Genomic DNA, 18,580 nt, shown 5'->3' with positions numbered 1-18,580 from the left:
TGGAAGTTAAGATTTATTTTCTGCCTCAGAATCGTGAACAACTAAGCACAGTTTTTTCATATCCAGCGATTTTGGCTTAAGAGATTCTGGCGATACTTCCTGCCACTGGAGAAAGGCCAACAGGTAGCTTTTATTAATTCATGAATTTATATATCTGATATTAATACAACATATGGACTGTCACTTTTGTTTGACAATTAGGTATTTTTATTTTTTATATTTTTAGATATTTGCAGTTAGAGCTTTTGTGGGGTAGAAAAACTGACTGTGCCATGTGCATTGTCCCCCGGTTGTTTGCATTAACCGGGTATTGAATCGCTTTTCGCTCTGGGACATTACACTGAAGGCTTAGCATGCTATTTTTAGACCTTATAAAAAGGCCTAGTGGTGGGGCAATGCATATGTCACATGCCTCCGTCTTTGCCCATTCACCGTCTCAGTCTTGGCCACCTGACTTGGCAATGTGACCATTTCGACGAGTGGGCCGAAATATTATCACAAATTCCGAAGTCAGCTCGTTCACCGAAAATGTGAGTTCGTTGACTGTTAATTCGCCTCTTCTTATTCATCTACGTTTTCAGGTGAATTCAAGTCGAAGTCAAAACAAACGAATTATGCACGTGTTGATAATCCTGGTCACGGGCGATAAGATTGTTAATATTGGCGAATTGTGCACAGATAGCGCAGCATGACGCAGTGCATGTCTGGGATGGTATCGCGAACCTCCGCCAAGATACAATCAAAACATTAGGTAAATAAAGAACCCCGCCAGTGCCACTGTTTTTGCTTCTTGCCTTCTTTAGGACCACAACTGGCCGATGTCCTCGAACACGTCAAAGTTTAAAGGTTTCATGATAGATGCCGAGTCCATCCATAGCCATACAGAAGTCATCTGAAAAAAATACATTGTTCTTTGACTTGAATAAATTTCATAAAACAAAAAAATTTCAGTACAGATACGCATGTAATACTTTCGTTATCTTTTTTGAAATCAGAGTTTTCACCTCACCAGTGTGCCACACTGCTTGCATGCCTTTGTACAACTGCTTGGTTTATACTGCTTTTCAACTGCTTGTATCCCACTGCTTCATTTTCACAGTTTGAAGTTCATTGGAATCCAAACGGCGCGTGTTTTGAAATGATATTGTTATCAGTATAACTTCTGAGCTTCCTTGGCAAAATTCCATGGCAGCTTAAAAATTTTGTTATTCGTAGGAATTTCATTACTAAATTATTACAAAAAAATAAAGGGAGTTTCATAACTTCTTAACCAGTAAAAGTTTTAAAATAAGAATTTACAGTTTTACTCATCAACTTTTACTATTTATTGTAATGCATGTACTTTATTATTTGTTTACTTACATATGTTTTTCTCGTAATATTTAATATTAAAATATTTAATTTGAGCTTATAAATTATTAACACTATGCGCGGGTATGTGTCACTTCGTGTGCCTTTTATCGATTTGTTGTGGTTTTTTTACAATTAAGATTAAAAAACGGATTGATCTGCAGGATTTGGTGAGGTTGGCTGAGATTTACAAAGCGGCATCTTTGAATAACTTGGATTGTGCATGTTTGGGGAGGGAGATGTGCACATCTATGAGTGAGGAATACTGGTGCAGGATGTTTCTATACAAGTACGAATTTCCTATGAGAACACTTAAGACTACAACTAATTTTCGCTTTCGTTTTCTTTTATAAAATAACATTAAAAATTTTGGTACAGTCATCGGCGAAGTATCCGTCAATATTATCAATACTACTAATTGCATGGTGGTTGCTTCACAACTATCTAATCCTGAGACTGGGCATTGCAGCCACAGTCTGAGTAGAGTTAATGCTGTTTGTTGGTTTGGATTTCCACATATATACACTGTTTCCTTCCTTCTCATTTTGATTATATTCCATTTCATTCCTTTCCTTTCCTTTACTTAAATTATATAATAATACGGGGTGTAATATATTGTTTCACGTATTGCCTCAAATGCTTTGTAAGCCTTGTTATATTCAATTACTTAACTAAAATAAAGTACAAAATATCAGAATATAATTGGGAATAGGAACTAAAAGCACCAGCAAAATATACACAACTTGTTTGCTCAAAATGAATCGAAATCCTCGTAATCGAAATATTGTCTTCCGGAGCCACAAAACAAATAAAAAACAATCAACTAATAGTACACGTATTGCATTCGAGTTCACATTCAAGTCCTCAGTGGTGGCAGAGCGTGGCTGATGGGACGAGTGGCAGGGACGGCTGTCGGCGGCGTCTCCACCTGCTCCTGGAGCGGTCGCTTGGTCCGGAAGCGCTTCAGCTTCCGTCTGGCCATAACCAAGTCCGGCTTGAAGCTGAGCTCTCGGCAGGCCATTTGGTGGAGGGCGGGTCTCGTGGGCAGGGAGTGCCGTCTCGGACTCTGCTCCTGGTCCAGCTCGAAAGCAGGGAAGTACACTGGATTGGCGTTGGCAGTCCCGGTTGCCCAATCCCGCCACAAGTTTCAATCCTGCCCGGCTCCGCCGTTCGACTGCGCTAGTGTAGTCCCAGTCCCTCCAATCTCCCGTCGCTGGTCCAGCGAGAGCGGCATGCCAGGGCCGGCGAAGTCGTCGTCCATGGAGGAGGACTGCTTCGACCCCACCGACTTGCAGTCCTCGTCCATGGTGACACCCAGTTGGTGCATGGCAGCCGCAGCGTGGTGGCGCTCCGCCGGCGGCAGCAGGTTCAGCATGCTCAGCGGGAGGCCGGGGAAGCCACCGGCGAAGTCCGGGTAGAAGCCCTGCGGGTTGAAGGGGTTGAACAGGCCGCCGGAGCTGCCCAGCAGATCGGACTCCGAGCTGCCGCTGCGGGGCCCACCAGGGGGGCCCAGCGGAAGCCCCAGCTCCAGGTCCAGAGGTCCCAGTGGACCCATTTCACCGGGGTGCGGCATGGAGGACCCGTTTCCAGCGGTGGATCCTCCGCCCTGTGCACTGGCCGATCCACCGGAGCCGTTGTTGCCCGCGGAGTTCTTGTCCTTCTCCTTCTCCTTGCGCTCCTTGCTCTTCTCGCCCTTGCTGGAGCTGCCGCCGCCCCCGCTGCCACCGCCGATGCCCATCTGCAGCATCTCAATGGGCGGCCCGCTGATGCAGTCCTTGCGCAGCTGCTCCAGCTTCAAGCTCTTGCCGTACTTGCCCCTCACGTACATCAGCAGGGAGTTGTAGGGGATTCCGAAGATGCGCGAGGCCTGCGAGGTGGTCATCTTTTTGTTCCACACGTGCTGCAGTGCCTCCGTCAGCTCTGTGTTGGTCCAGGATCGGGGAGGCCCACCGCGCGGCGCCGAGTGCTGGCCCTTTGGTCGAGGCACTGAAAAGAAGAGGACAACGTGGGTTACGACTGGTATTCCGACGTGCTGGCGATGACGTGGGGCAGGGAGAATGGGGAGGCAGCCAAGGCGCCACAAGCACGAGCTTATCGCTCGGCTCGCATCTGCTAATGTTTCAATCTCTGGCCTCATACGAGTAGAGTATGCTGCCTAGACAAATTTGCTGAAAAGTCACCCATTGTCTGGGACCCGAACAACGGAGCAGCTCACTGAGACCTGCCTTCAGTCGAACACACCCTGCTACGATTCTTTGTGTGGCACCTACTCGCGCGGAGAGCGATCGTTCGGCACTGCCAAAGAGGTACGAGCGCTGTGGAGGTTCCCATCCTGACCTGCCGGCTCTGCTCGGCTCGGCTCTCCTCTATATGCAAATTAAGAGTGTGCAGCGCCGCGGCGTCACATGCGCCGCTAAGACTCAATTTAGATCCCCAGATATCGCCAGCAAAGCCACAGGTTTCTTTTTACAGCCTTTTGCTGCTCGGGAATCAGGGGAGTGGAGGAGGGAGCCCTTAAGGCCAGCCATGTGCCGGTGGATTTCTGGCACCGACTTACTCTAATTCGCTGTTTGCTTTCGCCTGATCATATGAATTTCCCCTTATTTGGGAGGCCAAGCGACTGAGAAACTGCACAGCTTTGGCTCTGCAGGCGCTGGGTCAAAAGCCAGGTCTAACCCTTTGATTCCGGTGAAAACGAAAATACAGAGAATATCTGGTCCCAAAAGCCAACTGCAATTGGCAGGCTTTGGATATGTAGCCAGCCTAATGAAGTTCCACCGACACAACTGTTAGCCAAGTTCGTTTTTGCGAAAAACGAAATTTGAATTTGGTACAAATCGCAAATCACGTTTTGCAGACGGGCTCAAAACAATCGCAGACGAACAAATGAATGTGAACAAATCAGTTAATCACACCCACACGATTGGGGGCCACGAGGGGATCGCATCGGAGTTGTGAGTGTAGGGCTTCCCAGCTCCCGATTGGTATCAGTTGCGAAACGGGTTTTGCAGTTTTACAACAAAGAATATCGTGCTGTACGCCAGATTTGCGTTTTTGGCCGGCTCACATTGTAGTAATTGTCTTCGAAGTATCGGAATCTATCAGCACGCCTGAGGAGGGAGATTGGATAAAATGTAGCAAATCTTCTTGGATATTATATTCTCAACATATGATCACGACTCTGGCTCTCTTATTCTTGCATTCACTGATGAGATCAATTGATCTATTGGTTCTTGAGCACCAGAAAACATAAGCAATTAACAGTGTGACAATCGGTTGCTATAGAAATTTCCATTTCGTTTTTTCTTTTACGGTTTTTAATCTGTACAGATTAGAAGGCGTTGGCCTACATGAGTATGATTTGAAAAAATAACTAGTGATAGCAAAGCACTTAGCCGCTCGACTGTCAAAAATCTGTCAAGAGAATAGCCAACATGTAGACTCTCAAACTCACTCATTCCTTCTCATCTCAATCGTCTGTCAGTTCTCTTGCTCATAAGCATATGTATGCTGAACCAAAAAACTTCATTAACTCTGAGGTTTCATTTGCCCGACATTGTCTGCAGGTGATCCAAGTAAAAATCGATGGAAAAACGAGACTGAGAGTGTTTCGACTTGACTTCTCCGCCTAGCCCATTTGTCAATCAGAAAAAGCGACTTTGCGCTCGCTTTTTCACCTGCGATATGCATAGGTGCACATGTTTCCCCATTCAAGAAACCAATAAAGAAACAAACAAACCATTCCTCGGCGATCCAACGATTGCCTCGGCGCACAGGAAAACCGCAGAAACAAATTTGCCGCCTCACATGATCGCACGAGTGATCAGTGATCGACGATCGCTGATCGCATCTGGAACGGCTTAGGGCGGGGCAAAGAGGGCCTAAACGAAATGATTGTTGCCAAGTGCAGTCTAGGCTCTTTTTTGTAAGGAAGGTAATTTTTGGAAGGGGACTTGCAGCAAGCGTGCTTAAAAATACGTGCCATTTCCTTTCAGTTAATTTCGTAACGGAATTAGGATAACATAATCGCTGGCAACTTACAAACTGGTTATGACCCTTCGTATTTGCTCTTCAATTACCGGCAATCGATCCGAAGCCAAAGTGTTTTCCGACTGCCCCCAGCTTAAATACGTGATCAAAAGTGCAGCAGATCAAATGCAGGGAACCAGGGTGGAAGATCGGCTTGAACTCTGCAGCCGGGGAGCGAGATAAATCAGTCAGGTGTGAAGTATTGCAGCCAGGCACGGAGCCGACCGGCCTACAAGCTCGAGTGCCCCAACGTGATCGACGCCAATCATGTTGAAATGATTTCCACCTTTCGAGCCGTAGAGAAGTCTCCGTTGGCTGCTCCTTTCGGTGTTTCCGTCGACTCTCGGGTTAATTAGATGTTTGTTTTGGTCGGCGAAAGTTTGTTCTGTGCTACTTTTTTCTGTGATGCTAAGACTTACTTTTCTTTTTGAGGAACGGGGGAGGTCCGCCAGGCATGTCCCTCGGGTCGCTCATCTCCATTAGCGGGTTGTACAGCTTGCCAGGATCCATTCCAGGTGGAAAGAGTCCGAGTGGCGAGTCCAGGCCAAACACTGCGGATAAAAATATTGTCATTGAACATTGATTGCCTTCTCGCTGAGACTAAGAAAGTATCCTATTTTTATAGCCAAATGCACTTGTCTTACATAAGAGCTGCTGCACTGGGTAAATTCAGCAGAACGGACTCATTTTCCAGCCCACTGAAGCTGATTAGCCGCCAAGACAATAGACGCAAACGCACTCCAAGAAACGGTTCCGACCGGATGGTAAACAATAGCACATCGTTATTCTATTAATAATTTACGCTTGGAGTGCACTTCTTCACATGAGAGAAACAATCGGAGCGCTGATGAGTCAAGTCGGGGGCTGAAGGATTCCCGGGAAGGCACTTAACAAAGAATTTTCACCCAACTGGGAGGCAACGCATAATATTGACATTGTGCTGAACGATTTCATAAGTCGCGTCGCGGATTCCGCGATGCAAACAAAGCCCACGAAACAGACGAGCTCACAAAAAGATAGAGGGAGCAGAAGACAATGCTCAAGCATGTGAATGAGGGAAGTATCCGTATCTGTAGTATCTTCAGCTCTACCTGCGTCTCGAGGATGTGTTGTATCTGCAGCATAATGACACAAATAACGAGCGCACATTGTTCGACTCTGTTTTCTGAAGTAGACATTACAACACGCGGCGTATACGTAATATGCGTTGCTTTCCTTTGCTTGTTTTGACTACGCGCAAAATTTGCGGGGAATTATTTTAAAATCCTGAAGGATTTCAAGCAAATAAAACTCGCAGCCCCCACCACATGTCACAAGCTATTAGTTCAATGATTTTCACGCCAAGGGTTTTTGGGCAAAAAATAAATCACATTCTTCATACGAACGAAAAACGGTGGTAAATCTTTAAAAGAATTATCTGCACGGTCCTGACCAGGAATGAGATGCGTAACCTCAACTGGGTAACATCGACTGTTCAAAAGTTTGGATACATCTGCAGCTAACAAACACATTTACAATAACAAACTCTGATGAGATCTGCGGAAGGCATTAGCGGACACTAGTTGATTTTTGATCTGTTTAAGGCTTTGTAAATCTTTCTTATATAGATAAAGTTTTACAAGGGTATAGAAAATTTCCAGGGTGATGTAAAGTCGACCTTCAGTCGGGCCCAAAAGCTCGAGTTCTTTACTTTCCGTATCCTTGGCTGGGTTCTTCATTGCCTGCAGCCTGTTTATGCAGTAGTTAGTGATTTGCCTGAATACGTCTCGACTTTGGTGCGCTTTACTCCACCCTACGATTGCAGCCTTGGCTGCTCTGATATGTTGGCTGAAATTTTTGTCGCATTAAAAGGTATTGCGCTTCCTGCCTGCCTTCCACTTGGCGTTTTCGTACAATTTTTCATATTTTTGTGCCTTAATTTATTTTATATCCTGTGTGCGCGCGTCTCGCCTGCATTCACCCGCCGTCCTGCCTCCCCAGGTGAAGGTCCTGTTTCTCGGGCTCTGCCACTTGGCGTGGGCCTCCCCAAACGGATATTATTAATATGAATATCGCGCGACTTATATGCAAAAGTTGTGTGGCAGGACAGAGCCAGGCAAGGGAAGCCCGACCGCGAGACGTCGCCTTCGTATTTTTATTTATGCCGCCGACGCTGCCAAAGTTGTTTGCCAAAAGGTTTAGGTTGTGCGCGCTTTGGCATACTTTAAACACAACACATGGCCAGGAGGGCGCGCATCAGGCGGAGGATATTCTGGGGCGAAGGAGTGCTGGCTCCTGCTCGACAGGCGAGCAACTTAAAAGTCATTTGGCTAAACGTCTGCTGACAGTTCGAACTCAACCCCTACCGAAACTCACATGGCGGAGAGACACAACATGAATGCCCTGCGCTTTCTGCGCTTTCTGCACGCAACAGCGGAAGCCAGCCCAACCCGCCCTGTTTCCGACCTTTGCACCTCAATTTGTGTTTGCGTTTGTTTCGCCTGACTCCGAGTGACATTAATATAAAAATCATATAAAACGCAATTGAATTTACCCCGAATGCAGTTGCAGCTCCACCTGGGACTCAACCGCAAAGGCCTTCCCGGCGTCGCCGTCGTCGGCAGGGAGGAGACGGGGGCCTGCCAAACTGGCGAGTTATTAGGAGCCTATTGCCTTCACGATTGCCTTTCCATATTTCTTATGAGCTGTCAACGTCGCAAACTTTTTATGACTTAATTAGTCAGCGAAATAAAGGCGGTGGACTGAAAGGTATGCTATCAACGGAACCGCTCTAATTCCTGCTCGGTATCGAGTTCTTGGCTGGTCATACACACAGTGAATGGGGCCAGAGAAGCCTTAATGTGCTTAGGGGCTTTTCTGCAGCTTCAGGTGGCGGTGCAAGAGCACTTCTCCAAGGATACTCGTCACTTGACGACTCTTTGATGTCGCAGAGAGGCCACATGTTGCATTGCAACCGCTTAGGCGAGCGAAAGCCGCAAAAAGGACTGGCAAACATCCCGAAAAGACTTCCGTGGGTGTTTATTGGGCAGGAAAGGCTTTTTAACGTGGGCAGATGGAAGTGGGCTTGTGTTATTAAAGACTTCCGCTGGGTGCAGACTCTTCACCCGACTGATAACCCAGTGACCTGTGGGCGAAGTCGGACGAAATTAGATTCAAGCTGGGTACTTACTGTGCGGCGGCGTCAGCGTCATCGCAGAGGACATCCCAGGAAAGGGCAGTGGCGATGGCGGATGCGGATGCGGAGGTCCATCCGGTGCATTGAAGTGCCCGGGCAAACTCATCGGCGAGGCCGGGGCGAATTCCTTCCCGAACTCCTTGCCAAAGTCCTTGCCGAACTCTTTCCCGAGCTCCTTGCTCAGTCGGTTCATGCTCTCTTCGAGGCGTTCGTGCGCAGCCTGTCCAGGACATCCGCTTCCCGGGCCGCTGTTGCCCGAGTGCCCTCCGTTGTGTCCTCCAAAGGGGGCATCCCCATTGGCCCCAGCATGTTGCTGGCGAAAGCGTTGTGGTCGCGCGGATCGCGGGGGGTCTCGTGGCTCCCGCTGATGCATTGCAGCCGCTGCAGCGGCCGCAGCCAAGGACATCTCCATCTGGTGCTCCATGTGGTGGAACGGATGCTCCCCGCCACCGGCAGCCGCCACAGCCGCGGCCGCGGCAGCGTGCATCTGGGCCTCCAACGCCTCCATGTGGCAGGGCGGACTGTTCGGGAGGCCCGGTGGCCGGAGTCCCGGCGGTGGAAAGCTGAGGAGTCCGTTGTTCGCCCCAGAGCAGCTGGTGGGCGTGTGGATAACTGTTGGGTTCGGATTGGCGTTCAGCTGGCGGATGTCCTTCAGGGACAGCATTATGCGCTGGTTGTTGTCCTGCAGCTTGCTGCTGTTGTTGTTGTTGGACTCGCCGTCGGAGGAGGGGGCGGCGCTGGCCTTTCCGTCCTTGGTCTTCTTGGTGGTGCACAGGTCCTCGGGCCCGTCGCTGGGACAGGGGGAGGGGGCGGGCGACATGGCGGCCGCGTTCGCAGCAGCCACGGCAGCCTGTCGCCTCAGCTCGTTGGTCGTGTGAATAAGCTCTTCAATGTCCTGCTCCTCTTCCTCCTCGTCGTGGTCCTGGTCCTGATCCTGGTCGTCGTCGTCCTCGTCGTCGAGCTCGAATTGATGGTGGCTGTCGTTGAGATTGATTGGTCTGTCGAGTTCCTGCGGCTTCAGTAACTGCTTCTCTTTGGCCTGCTCTGCTGAGTCCTCCGCTGGAGTGGAGTTGTTCTTCTCCGCATCCGTTTGAGTGGGGTCCTGATCCTGCGGCTCGTCAGGGTCCCCCTCCCCTCGTTCGAGCAGCTCGCTCTTGATCACAGTCTGCAGAGAATCCGTTTCGGCCTTGTTCAGGGCAAAGTCGTGGGGAACATCGCCGGATCGGCGGCGGGGCCGTGCCTGCTTGCGTCGGGGCATGGGCGAGCAGCCTCCCAGCTCCTGGTCGCTCTCGAGCTCGCGTTCGCAGTCCTGCTCCCGCTTGCGACGCAGACTCAGCGCTGCCATGGCGTTCGACGCGTTGCCAAACAGGCGGGCCGCGGGCATCATCAGCTTGCCGGCTGCCGACGGCCGGACCATCGAGGGAGACTCGTCCTCGAAGCTGGAGGCCAGCACCGATGAGTCCAGCATTCGGAAGTCGTCGGGCGAGGCGGCCGGCGTGGGCGTGTGCTCCGGCACGGAGCTCTCCACGAGGCCCCGCACCTGCAGCGACTCCCCGGCCTGGATGAGCGTTTGGAGCCGCTGCTGGGGCACGCTGATCTCGCCGCGGTACATGAAGTCGACGATGGCCTGCACCACCCAGCCCCGGAAGTCCTTGAGCACGATGACCGGGTGCTTGCAGGGCGTCTCCGCGAAGACGCGCTGGAAGAAGGGCGAGCAGGCGGACAGCACCATTTTGTGGGCGCGGATGGAGGTCTCGGCGCAGACCAGGGTCACGTCCACCAGGGTCTTGGTCTGCAGCAGGGCGTCGAAGGCTCGCAGAATGTGGTTTTGGTGGTTGTTCCAGCGCAAGCTGTAGTGGTCCTGTGGGGCCGCGCTGGCAACGGGGGCCCCTCCTGCGGGGGGCGTGGCCGGCGGACTGTGCTCCGAGGGGCTCACCGTTTCTGCCGCCGCCGCCGCCGCTGCCCCTTGGCTCATGTTTAGGGGCAGAGGCGGGGGCGAGGGCGGCGTCGTCGGGGGCGTCGAGTGCATGGGGCCGTGATCGCTACTCGGGGTCTTGGCCAAGAGCGGGAGCGGCATTGGCAAGGGCAGCGGCGCTTGGAGCGGCAGAGGCAGCTGTATAGGCGCCACCTCACTTGCAAAGTCGTTCATGGAGAGCGACGTCAGTCGGCGGCGTTTAATCAACTCCTGGTTGGCGTCCTTTAACATGCCCCGTTCCAGTCACGTGCAAGGTGCTCCCCTTCTCTGGAAAGGAGCAATCGGGGAAAAGAGAGATTTTAGGCGAGAGGCGGACAAGCAAGGCTTATGGATAATACCGGGCATAATGTATTCATGACATATGCTGCGGGTCGTATCTGAAGTGTGTACCGAGTGATAATATGTTAATGAGTCGCAGCATATATCATTTTTCCGAGCGAGGAGCCAAGAAACGGCAAAGAGAACACACCGGCAGACGCATGAAGGTGTAGCAATCACAGTTGCTACGTGTCAGGCCGCATATCCTCGAGGATATCACACACAGATGTGTGATGTGTGATAATGGCTTATGCCCCACTCCTGGCCGTCTCAGCGTGCGTCTGCTTCGGATGTTGTTCTGCTTTGTTTCACCTTCTCCCCGGCGCTCCACAGTGGAAATAACAAACGTGGTAATATTGGAGAATAAAAAGCCAGGTTTTGCATGCAAATTTCTATATAAATGGTGCAGATTTTCGACTCGGGTTTCAATCTACCGAGAAGTGATCAGCATAGAGGTTCTGTAAAGCGCTGACAATTGGTTGAATGCCCTGGAACTGACAGTCAATTTAAAGAGATGTTGCTACATCCAGCGCGCCGTATCTAATTAATTCAGCGTCTGTCTGGCACGGCTCGCACTCCTTCTTCCCAGAAGCTGCGAGCTGCCCCTGCTGCGTGTGTGAATTTTAAAAAGAGTCACCAGCTGCCTGATTTCGTCCGCATAGGAAACTTCCGGATCCACCTCACACCGGCTTCTGCAGGCAAAATTAAAAAACTTTGGTAGGAGCGCAGCAAAACAAACATTTTTATTTGCCGTAGTTGCTACCTCTTTGGGTCGCGCATCTATTTCTCGGGACCGGTTGCCGAGGTGTTAGTGGTGGGGACGGGCTTGAAACCGCATATTAACACATGCTTCTCCACGCCAGGACTTTCTGCGGGACCGAAACCAGAGCCAAAGGATAACCACGCTCGAATGCAACAATGTGCAATTAGCAGCGAGCTGCTAGGCGCTCGCCTTTCTCGGGTTTTGGCTTGTGCGTTTATTTTTCGCTCGTAACTCATTTGCGGTTTGCGGCAGCTGAGACAACATTTTTATTTATTTATTTTGCTTTAGAGTGGCGACAGGTAAAAGCAAGTTAGTAGAACGCCGAGAAGAGACTGTCAAGTTTTTTAATTAATGGCATGAGAAAGTCAGGTGAGGGTGGCTAAGGATCCCAAATCGACTCAAGACTCGAATGCATTTAAAAATATTTAATTTTATCGAAAGCGGTTGCAACTTGGTTGCATGTAAAATTTTAAAGTGTATTTATTTTTCACTGATTATTAAGCTAATATATTTGGCATTTTTAGAAAATTCACATAACGTTTCCCTTGACATACAACTCTTATTTTCTGATATGTATTGTACATAAAAATAAACTGAGTTGTATTTTCAAAAGGTTCCCTCTTATCAAACACTGTATCTAGCTTCAGGTGTACTGCATTAAAAAACAAGTATCCCAAAAGTGACCAACATACCATTTGAAAAAGTTGAGTATAACACAAGTATGCGTACAGTTCTTTCTGTTGCACGTTATCCTATTCACCAGCAATCATTTACCACCAGACAAGTGCAAAAATACGGCTATTCACGTTTGATTGAAATGCTAACGAGTGCGGGTTCGCGTGGCCCGATCACAGAGCGTTCCGGTCGAGGGTTTGCAACAAACTGAGCTACATCTATGCAAATAAATGCAGAGCCAGCCCTCGCCACACACCACACACCACACACCCCGCACACACGCAACCCTCGAACACCACCGAACACCACGCATCACGCACCATACGATGCATGCATGTGTACGTCGGGTTGGGCAGGATCGCCTGACATTGGCTGCCGCACTCGTCCTGCTTTCAGGCCAAAGGACGTTCGCCTTGCTCGGCCGCGCAGTGCAGGTGATAATCAGGTGGGCGATCGTATGTTGACACACACATACAGCATATCAACAAACAAGACCAGGCGAAGGAGTGCCGAACAGGTAGTTCGGGCTGGGCGTTTTCCCTAAATGGCTGCTGACAGGTCAATTTGTGGCCCATTTGTATGGTTATATGGCCATAACGATCCTTTAATTTTGCCAGCAATTTTCGAAGAACTGATTTCGGGTTTCGTTTGAAACGCTTCGCACATGTTCTTGTTTATGGGCGCGATACCCGTAACACTGTGAAAACAGCTATGGTTTATGACCTCTGACATTCTTTTTGTTCCTTGTTGATAGAGAGACTTAAAGCTTGCTTGGAGTTGTTAAAGCCACAAAATCAAAGTTGGCTAACAAACGCACTGAATTTGATTTAAACCTAGTTCCGGCATACTTTTTATAAAAGAAACATTTTTATGAGGATGATTAAACAATTTACAAACAAAGAAGTAAGTTGTAATCCTTTTCAAATCTTTATAGTTTAAGTCAAGTTACAATCACATTTAATATTGGTCCTCTTTTAATTATCATTACGTATGAACACAATTTTTATTTAACATACTTCTCGATCAAAATATTATTTGAGTTAATGGCGGCGGCGTTTTAGACGAGCGCTGAACATAGTATCGGTTAACGGGTAGCGGCCAACGGGTAACTCTCGGCGTATGTGGGCGTCGCGTGTGTGTTTCAAACCGTTCAAACGTCACGAAGCGACTAATTCAAATGATGTCGACCGGCCCGACAGAAAACACAGCTACACAGCGACGCAGGCAGGCAACAGAAGCGCCAGCAGCGTCGGCGGCAGCGACGGCACACTCGCGCTGCTCCCCACTGCCACCCCAGTTGCCACGCCCCTTCGCGCGTGGGCCAAAGCCGCCCACGTACGCGCACACGTATGAGCAGCGGGCCACAAACAGAAGAGCCAGCGAAGGAGGACTCACATGAGGATGCGGCGTGCCGTTCGGCAGGACGAAGCTTAGTCGGATCGGCTTGGAAGCTGGCCGCGGAGTCAGCAGAGGCAGCGGCGTCGCCAGCGACGCCGACGTCCTTACTCCTTCATCATATAAAAATATGTATTTTCCCTTATCACAACAGCAGCTGCGAGGACGGATGCGTCCTCGCACGTCACATACACCGAAAAAAATGTATATTGTATATCTGTAAACGAAATAAATTTGCATATTCATGCGTAGTCGAAGCCGATCACGAGCCGAGCGAACGAGGCGAGCCGAAGGGACACGAAACTAGCGAAAGGAGCTCGAAAGAGCGAACGCCCGCACACACGCACACACGCACACCGACATCCCTTCGTGCACACACACAATCACATATTCATGTGGAGGCTCTGAATGCCCGTCGAGAGTAATAGCCACCACCAGACAACTGCAACAACAACTGAAGGCACACCCGCCCCAGCCGTGCTGTTGGCCCACATGGAGTTTACTCACTCACTCACGGCCCACTGTTGTCACACGTTGGCGCCGCCGACTGCGCGGGAGTGTAACATTTTTTAACAGGCCCCAAAACGGCGACGTCGCAGTCGACGTCAGCATCGACGGCAACATATCCCTTTTTTGCCAGCTTATGGAAATTCAAAAGCTACGAGTTGAGGTTTTCCCGCTGCCGCTGTCGAACGAGCGAATGGGGGAAAGTGGCCCAGTGAGCGAGAGGGAGAGCTGCGAGCGAGACGGATAACAGTTGTGAAAGAGAGCGCACGAGACCTAAACAACCAACGTACGTGGGGGGTGTGTCTGTGTGTGTGTGTGTCCCACACATGTACAACTCTTCTGCTCATCTGCCCGGGAAAGCGGCAGAGCAGCTTTTCAAGCTTTTCCAGCGGCGCTGCAACGCCGCTGCCCTGGCGCTCTGCCGCAGCGCCGCCAGGACGACTGGTGCTGTCCTTGTCGCATGTGCTCAGTTTTTAATATGTTATCTATTCCGTGCCATGCATGCGAGCTGCCTGTACATAGGAGCTTGGGGAGTGGAAGGCAGGTCCTCGGCGTTGGCGCAGAGCCACAAAAAAATCATGTACACAACACATATACTACACACATAGCATACGCAGTACATACGAGTGTGTATGTGCATATGCACCTCCCTCCCGGCCATGTGAGCGAAAGAGAAATGAAAAACAAAATTGTTTGTATGTACATCGCGAAGTTCGGAAAAACCAACCCCGGCTGGCGCGATTTTTGTGGAAATCGGAAACGGCGGTTGTGGGAAATTCCGAACGGAATGTGGAGGGGAGGGTGGATGTGTATGTCAGCCTGTGCCCCTGTGTTATTGTGTGTGGGCCATATGAGTACGTTTTTGCAACATTTCGATTTGTTGACGCAAATCTTTCGCTCACCAATACTGTTGTACATGGGACAGGATACGGCACACAGGATACGCGTATATACACACGCCCACATATGTGCTCGGATGGATTAGGAGAGGTCAGCCGTGTATTGGTAGCCGAAGTCAGGCATTGGTCGATGCAGGGATCCTAGGAGCGGGACTGCGTACGGGAAAATGGAGCGAGCAGAAGGCAAGCAACTCTTTTAGCCGTATCTGAAAACAATATGGATATATTTGTCCCTCAAAAACACTCCTCTTCACGAACAGAACGATTTTTCCATTTTTCACCTCTCTTTTTTGTTGTTAATTTGCATTTTATGTCTTGTTTGTCTGGGCTTTATTTCCAGCGCTTAGTTTTCGCAATTAATTGTAATTGTGTTTCATCGATTTTTACTTTGTGCACAAGGAGCGGAAAGTTTCTTTGCTCTGGAGCCCCTAGTAGCACAGTCATGTTGCACCGAAGCTAGCTTTACTCTTGTTTTTTCGACTCAAAGATTCGGTTCAGAATTTTATTCCGATTTTGTCCGCCTCGTTCTAGACTTCGCGCGACCAGGCATGCAGGAATAAAAAATAAATGTGGATTTATAGAACTACTTCTAGCGTGGCAGAGATGGTGGTAGGCTGACAAGGTAGAGTTTCGATCTGATCAATCAGAGGGTTTGAAATAATATTGAATTGCGAACCAAATCCAAAACTGCACGCATGCGCGCATCGATTATGTTAATGCACGGGATTCAGCGCCCGAAAGTGCCGCTTTTCATATGCAAATTCAGTTCAGACAAAGGACAAATAAAGGATACGTTTACACATTTTTTACACCTTACAACAAAAGGGGAAAAAAGGACAGATTCAAGGGGTGGCAATAGTGCCTCCCCGGTGAACGGATGCCCCTCTTATTGCGTTCGTTTCAAGGGATTTATTTGGAAATTATGCAAATCGAGTTTCCAACTATTTCGATTTTCGAATCGAGTGGGCACAGCCACCAGTGCTGATCCCGTTGCTCGACATCGCCATATGCAGCGCGTGCCTGCCGCGGTCTAGTCGCGACAGCGGCTGCTGCGCCTCTGCCTCCGCCTCTGCCGGCGTGGGGCTGCAGGAGCCGAGTGGAAATTTACATTTTCATTGCCGAGCTGGCTTTCCACGCTCCCATCCCTTCCGCGCGAGCTTCGTGGCACACGTGCGCATGTCTTCGTCCCAGGACGCAGCTATGTTCTCCTTTTTTCCGCATTTTCCTTGCTTGCTCAATTTTTTACGCTCGCGAAAATGAGCGCGCTTGAAAGGACGCGGCGCTGGCGATGAAGGGGGCGTGTTTGGGCCCTTTCTCTCTCTGTCTTTCACCATCCTTCGTTATCCTTCGGCTTCCCAGGCACATAAAAGGGTGTAGTGGGTGGAAGAGCGCTTGTAGGTTCGCCTGCTTGTGATAAAGGGGTTCTTGACTCGCCTGATAATTATGAAATGTATGAAATTCCCTTTGTATGGGTTATATACGAGCCACGCCAAGCATGCTAGTGCGGAGGGGCAGGAGCTTTCTGGTCTGTTTGCTACTCGAGATGTTCTGTAGTGGCAAGAGGGCGGGGGAGAGCGGCTCAGGATCCGCCATAATGGCCAACATTTACTAATTAAGAGCTCGCAAGTTGGCCGACGTCCTTCGCTCGCAGCCAGTGGTTTGGTGGAGCGTGTTTCGAGAGTTTCTATCTGCTAGGAACTTCTACTTTGCGAAAGGGGAGAGGGAAGGAAGTGCGCCGGGGAGGACGCTCTTGGGATTCTGTCATTATTGATGCATGTTAACGAGATATCAGGTAGCCACGGGATCTCTGAGGTCCCGGTTTCTTTATGTCTCAGATCTTCGCAACCCTTTTCTATTCATGTTATTTCTAAATGCTAGTTTATGAATGGGCCCATTTTCCTCTTTAACAGTTAACATTGTTTTATAATATTTTTCTTATACTATTATACAATATTTTTGCAGCGCTTTGTTTTAAAGTTTTAAGTAAAAGGTATTCAAATGTATTTTATGTGCCCATGACTTTTTTATGCACCCAATTAAGCATGGCACCATTTGCCACCAATCTTAAAAATCTGTCCAAAAGCTGAAAGGGCGAAGGCAACGGCAATGCAGAAAACTGTATGCAAATACAAGCGCAAAACACAAAGCTCTTTAAAAACAAAGGCATATCTCAGCGGGCAGCGGTAAAAAGAGCGTAGAAGAAAACGAAAAAATCAATGCGCTACAAGTGTAAATAAAACTTGACCACTAGTCGAGGCTCCACAAGCGCGGTCCAAGAACAGAGGCAAGAGGCAAAGCGTGGGCAACAGCTTCGCCAGTTGGATGGCCGGTCAAGTCCAGCGCAGAAACAGGCGCCCAGAAGCCAGCAGCAGGTTGCTCAGCACCAGCGGGAAATGCGCCAAAAGGCAGGCAAAGAAGAGAAAAACTGAAGGAAAACCCAAGCCTGAGAATGAAAAAGCTGAAAAAAAATTTAATATGATTAAAAGAAAATAAAAAAACAGGGCGGGGAGAGCCAACGGAACAGACAGAGAGAATGGGACAGGAAAGGAAAGGGACGGCGAATGCGGGAAAAGTTTTCCCAAGAAATTCGCCGGGAAGTCAAGAGCAACAAGCGAGTGATTTGCCGGAGAAGTAGGAGATGGCCTGATGGTGGCGTAGAAAAGGGAACTGCACCGCGGCTGATGCAACGCTGGCACGTAGACCTAGACTTACAAGGAGAAACAGCTCCCTTAATGGGCGGGGAAAAGTTGGCGCGACTCTTTGCCGGCGTAAGCCAAGTGGACGCACTGCTACCTACTCAGAGGCTCAGGCAAAAGCCAGCCAACAAGGAAACATCACAACATCAAGAACAGTAGCAGAGAAAACAAACAATACGTGAAAATTAGAAAGCGGTCATTGTGTTTCCATTTGCAAATGTCGAAAATGCCAGTCTCGGCCAGTATAGTTTTTTCGTTTTCAAACCAAGCTAAAGAAGTAAATTAAATCTGTCAAAAATATACAAATTTGTTTTACGTTCAAGTGAGTTTTCAAGAAATTTTCAGAACGGAATTCTCTTCCCTTTCTTTTAATTTTCAAGTATTTATATTATTCGTTGTTTTTGATTTAAAATGTATTCGCTTCTTCTGCCCATTACATTTTTCGCCGTGTCAACTGAAAAATGTTGCCAGACAGTTGGCATAGCTGAAGTTATTTCTTCTGCTGCTGTTGCCCCTGCTGCTCTCCACTCTCTCCGTTTATTCATTAATATTGTTTACCAAAGCATTTTTCGTCCCGAGAGCAGCTGTCTTGCTCCAAGCATTATCCCTGGTCGAAATCTACTCGAGAATCAGAAACCGTTGCCATGGCCTTGCCCATCCGGATACCGCCCGCCCCGCAACCGCCCTACAACGGACCTGTCATGTCCGTCTTCCTTGTTTGCCTTAAGTTGAAATTTGAGCTCAAAGACAATAGCCGAGTTTTTTAAATAACTTTCTGGGCATAGAAACAAATAGCAT

The 18,580-nt window shown here is 49.1% G+C and overlaps 1 protein-coding gene across 1 annotated transcript; it reads right to left on the bottom strand.

Moving 5' to 3' along the window:
* Positions 1 to 1,315: 1,315 nt before the first annotated feature.
* On the bottom strand, positions 1,316 to 13,749 carry LOC108095230 (protein jim lovell). Its single transcript, XM_043208264.1, is given in 6 exon segments — positions 1,316 to 3,336; positions 5,799 to 5,930; positions 8,549 to 8,836; positions 8,839 to 8,902; positions 8,904 to 10,796; positions 13,302 to 13,749. Coding segments are annotated over 5 exon segments (3,471 nt in total). The 5' UTR covers positions 10,761 to 10,796; positions 13,302 to 13,749; the 3' UTR covers positions 1,316 to 2,206.
* Positions 13,750 to 18,580: the final 4,831 nt, after the last annotated feature.

Source organism: Drosophila ficusphila, unplaced genomic scaffold (assembly GCF_018152265.1).
Source record: "Drosophila ficusphila isolate 14025-0441.05 unplaced genomic scaffold, ASM1815226v1 contig_414, whole genome shotgun sequence".
Taxonomy (NCBI): domain Eukaryota; kingdom Metazoa; phylum Arthropoda; class Insecta; order Diptera; family Drosophilidae; genus Drosophila; species Drosophila ficusphila.
This window is presented reverse-complemented; position numbering and strand designations above follow the sequence as displayed.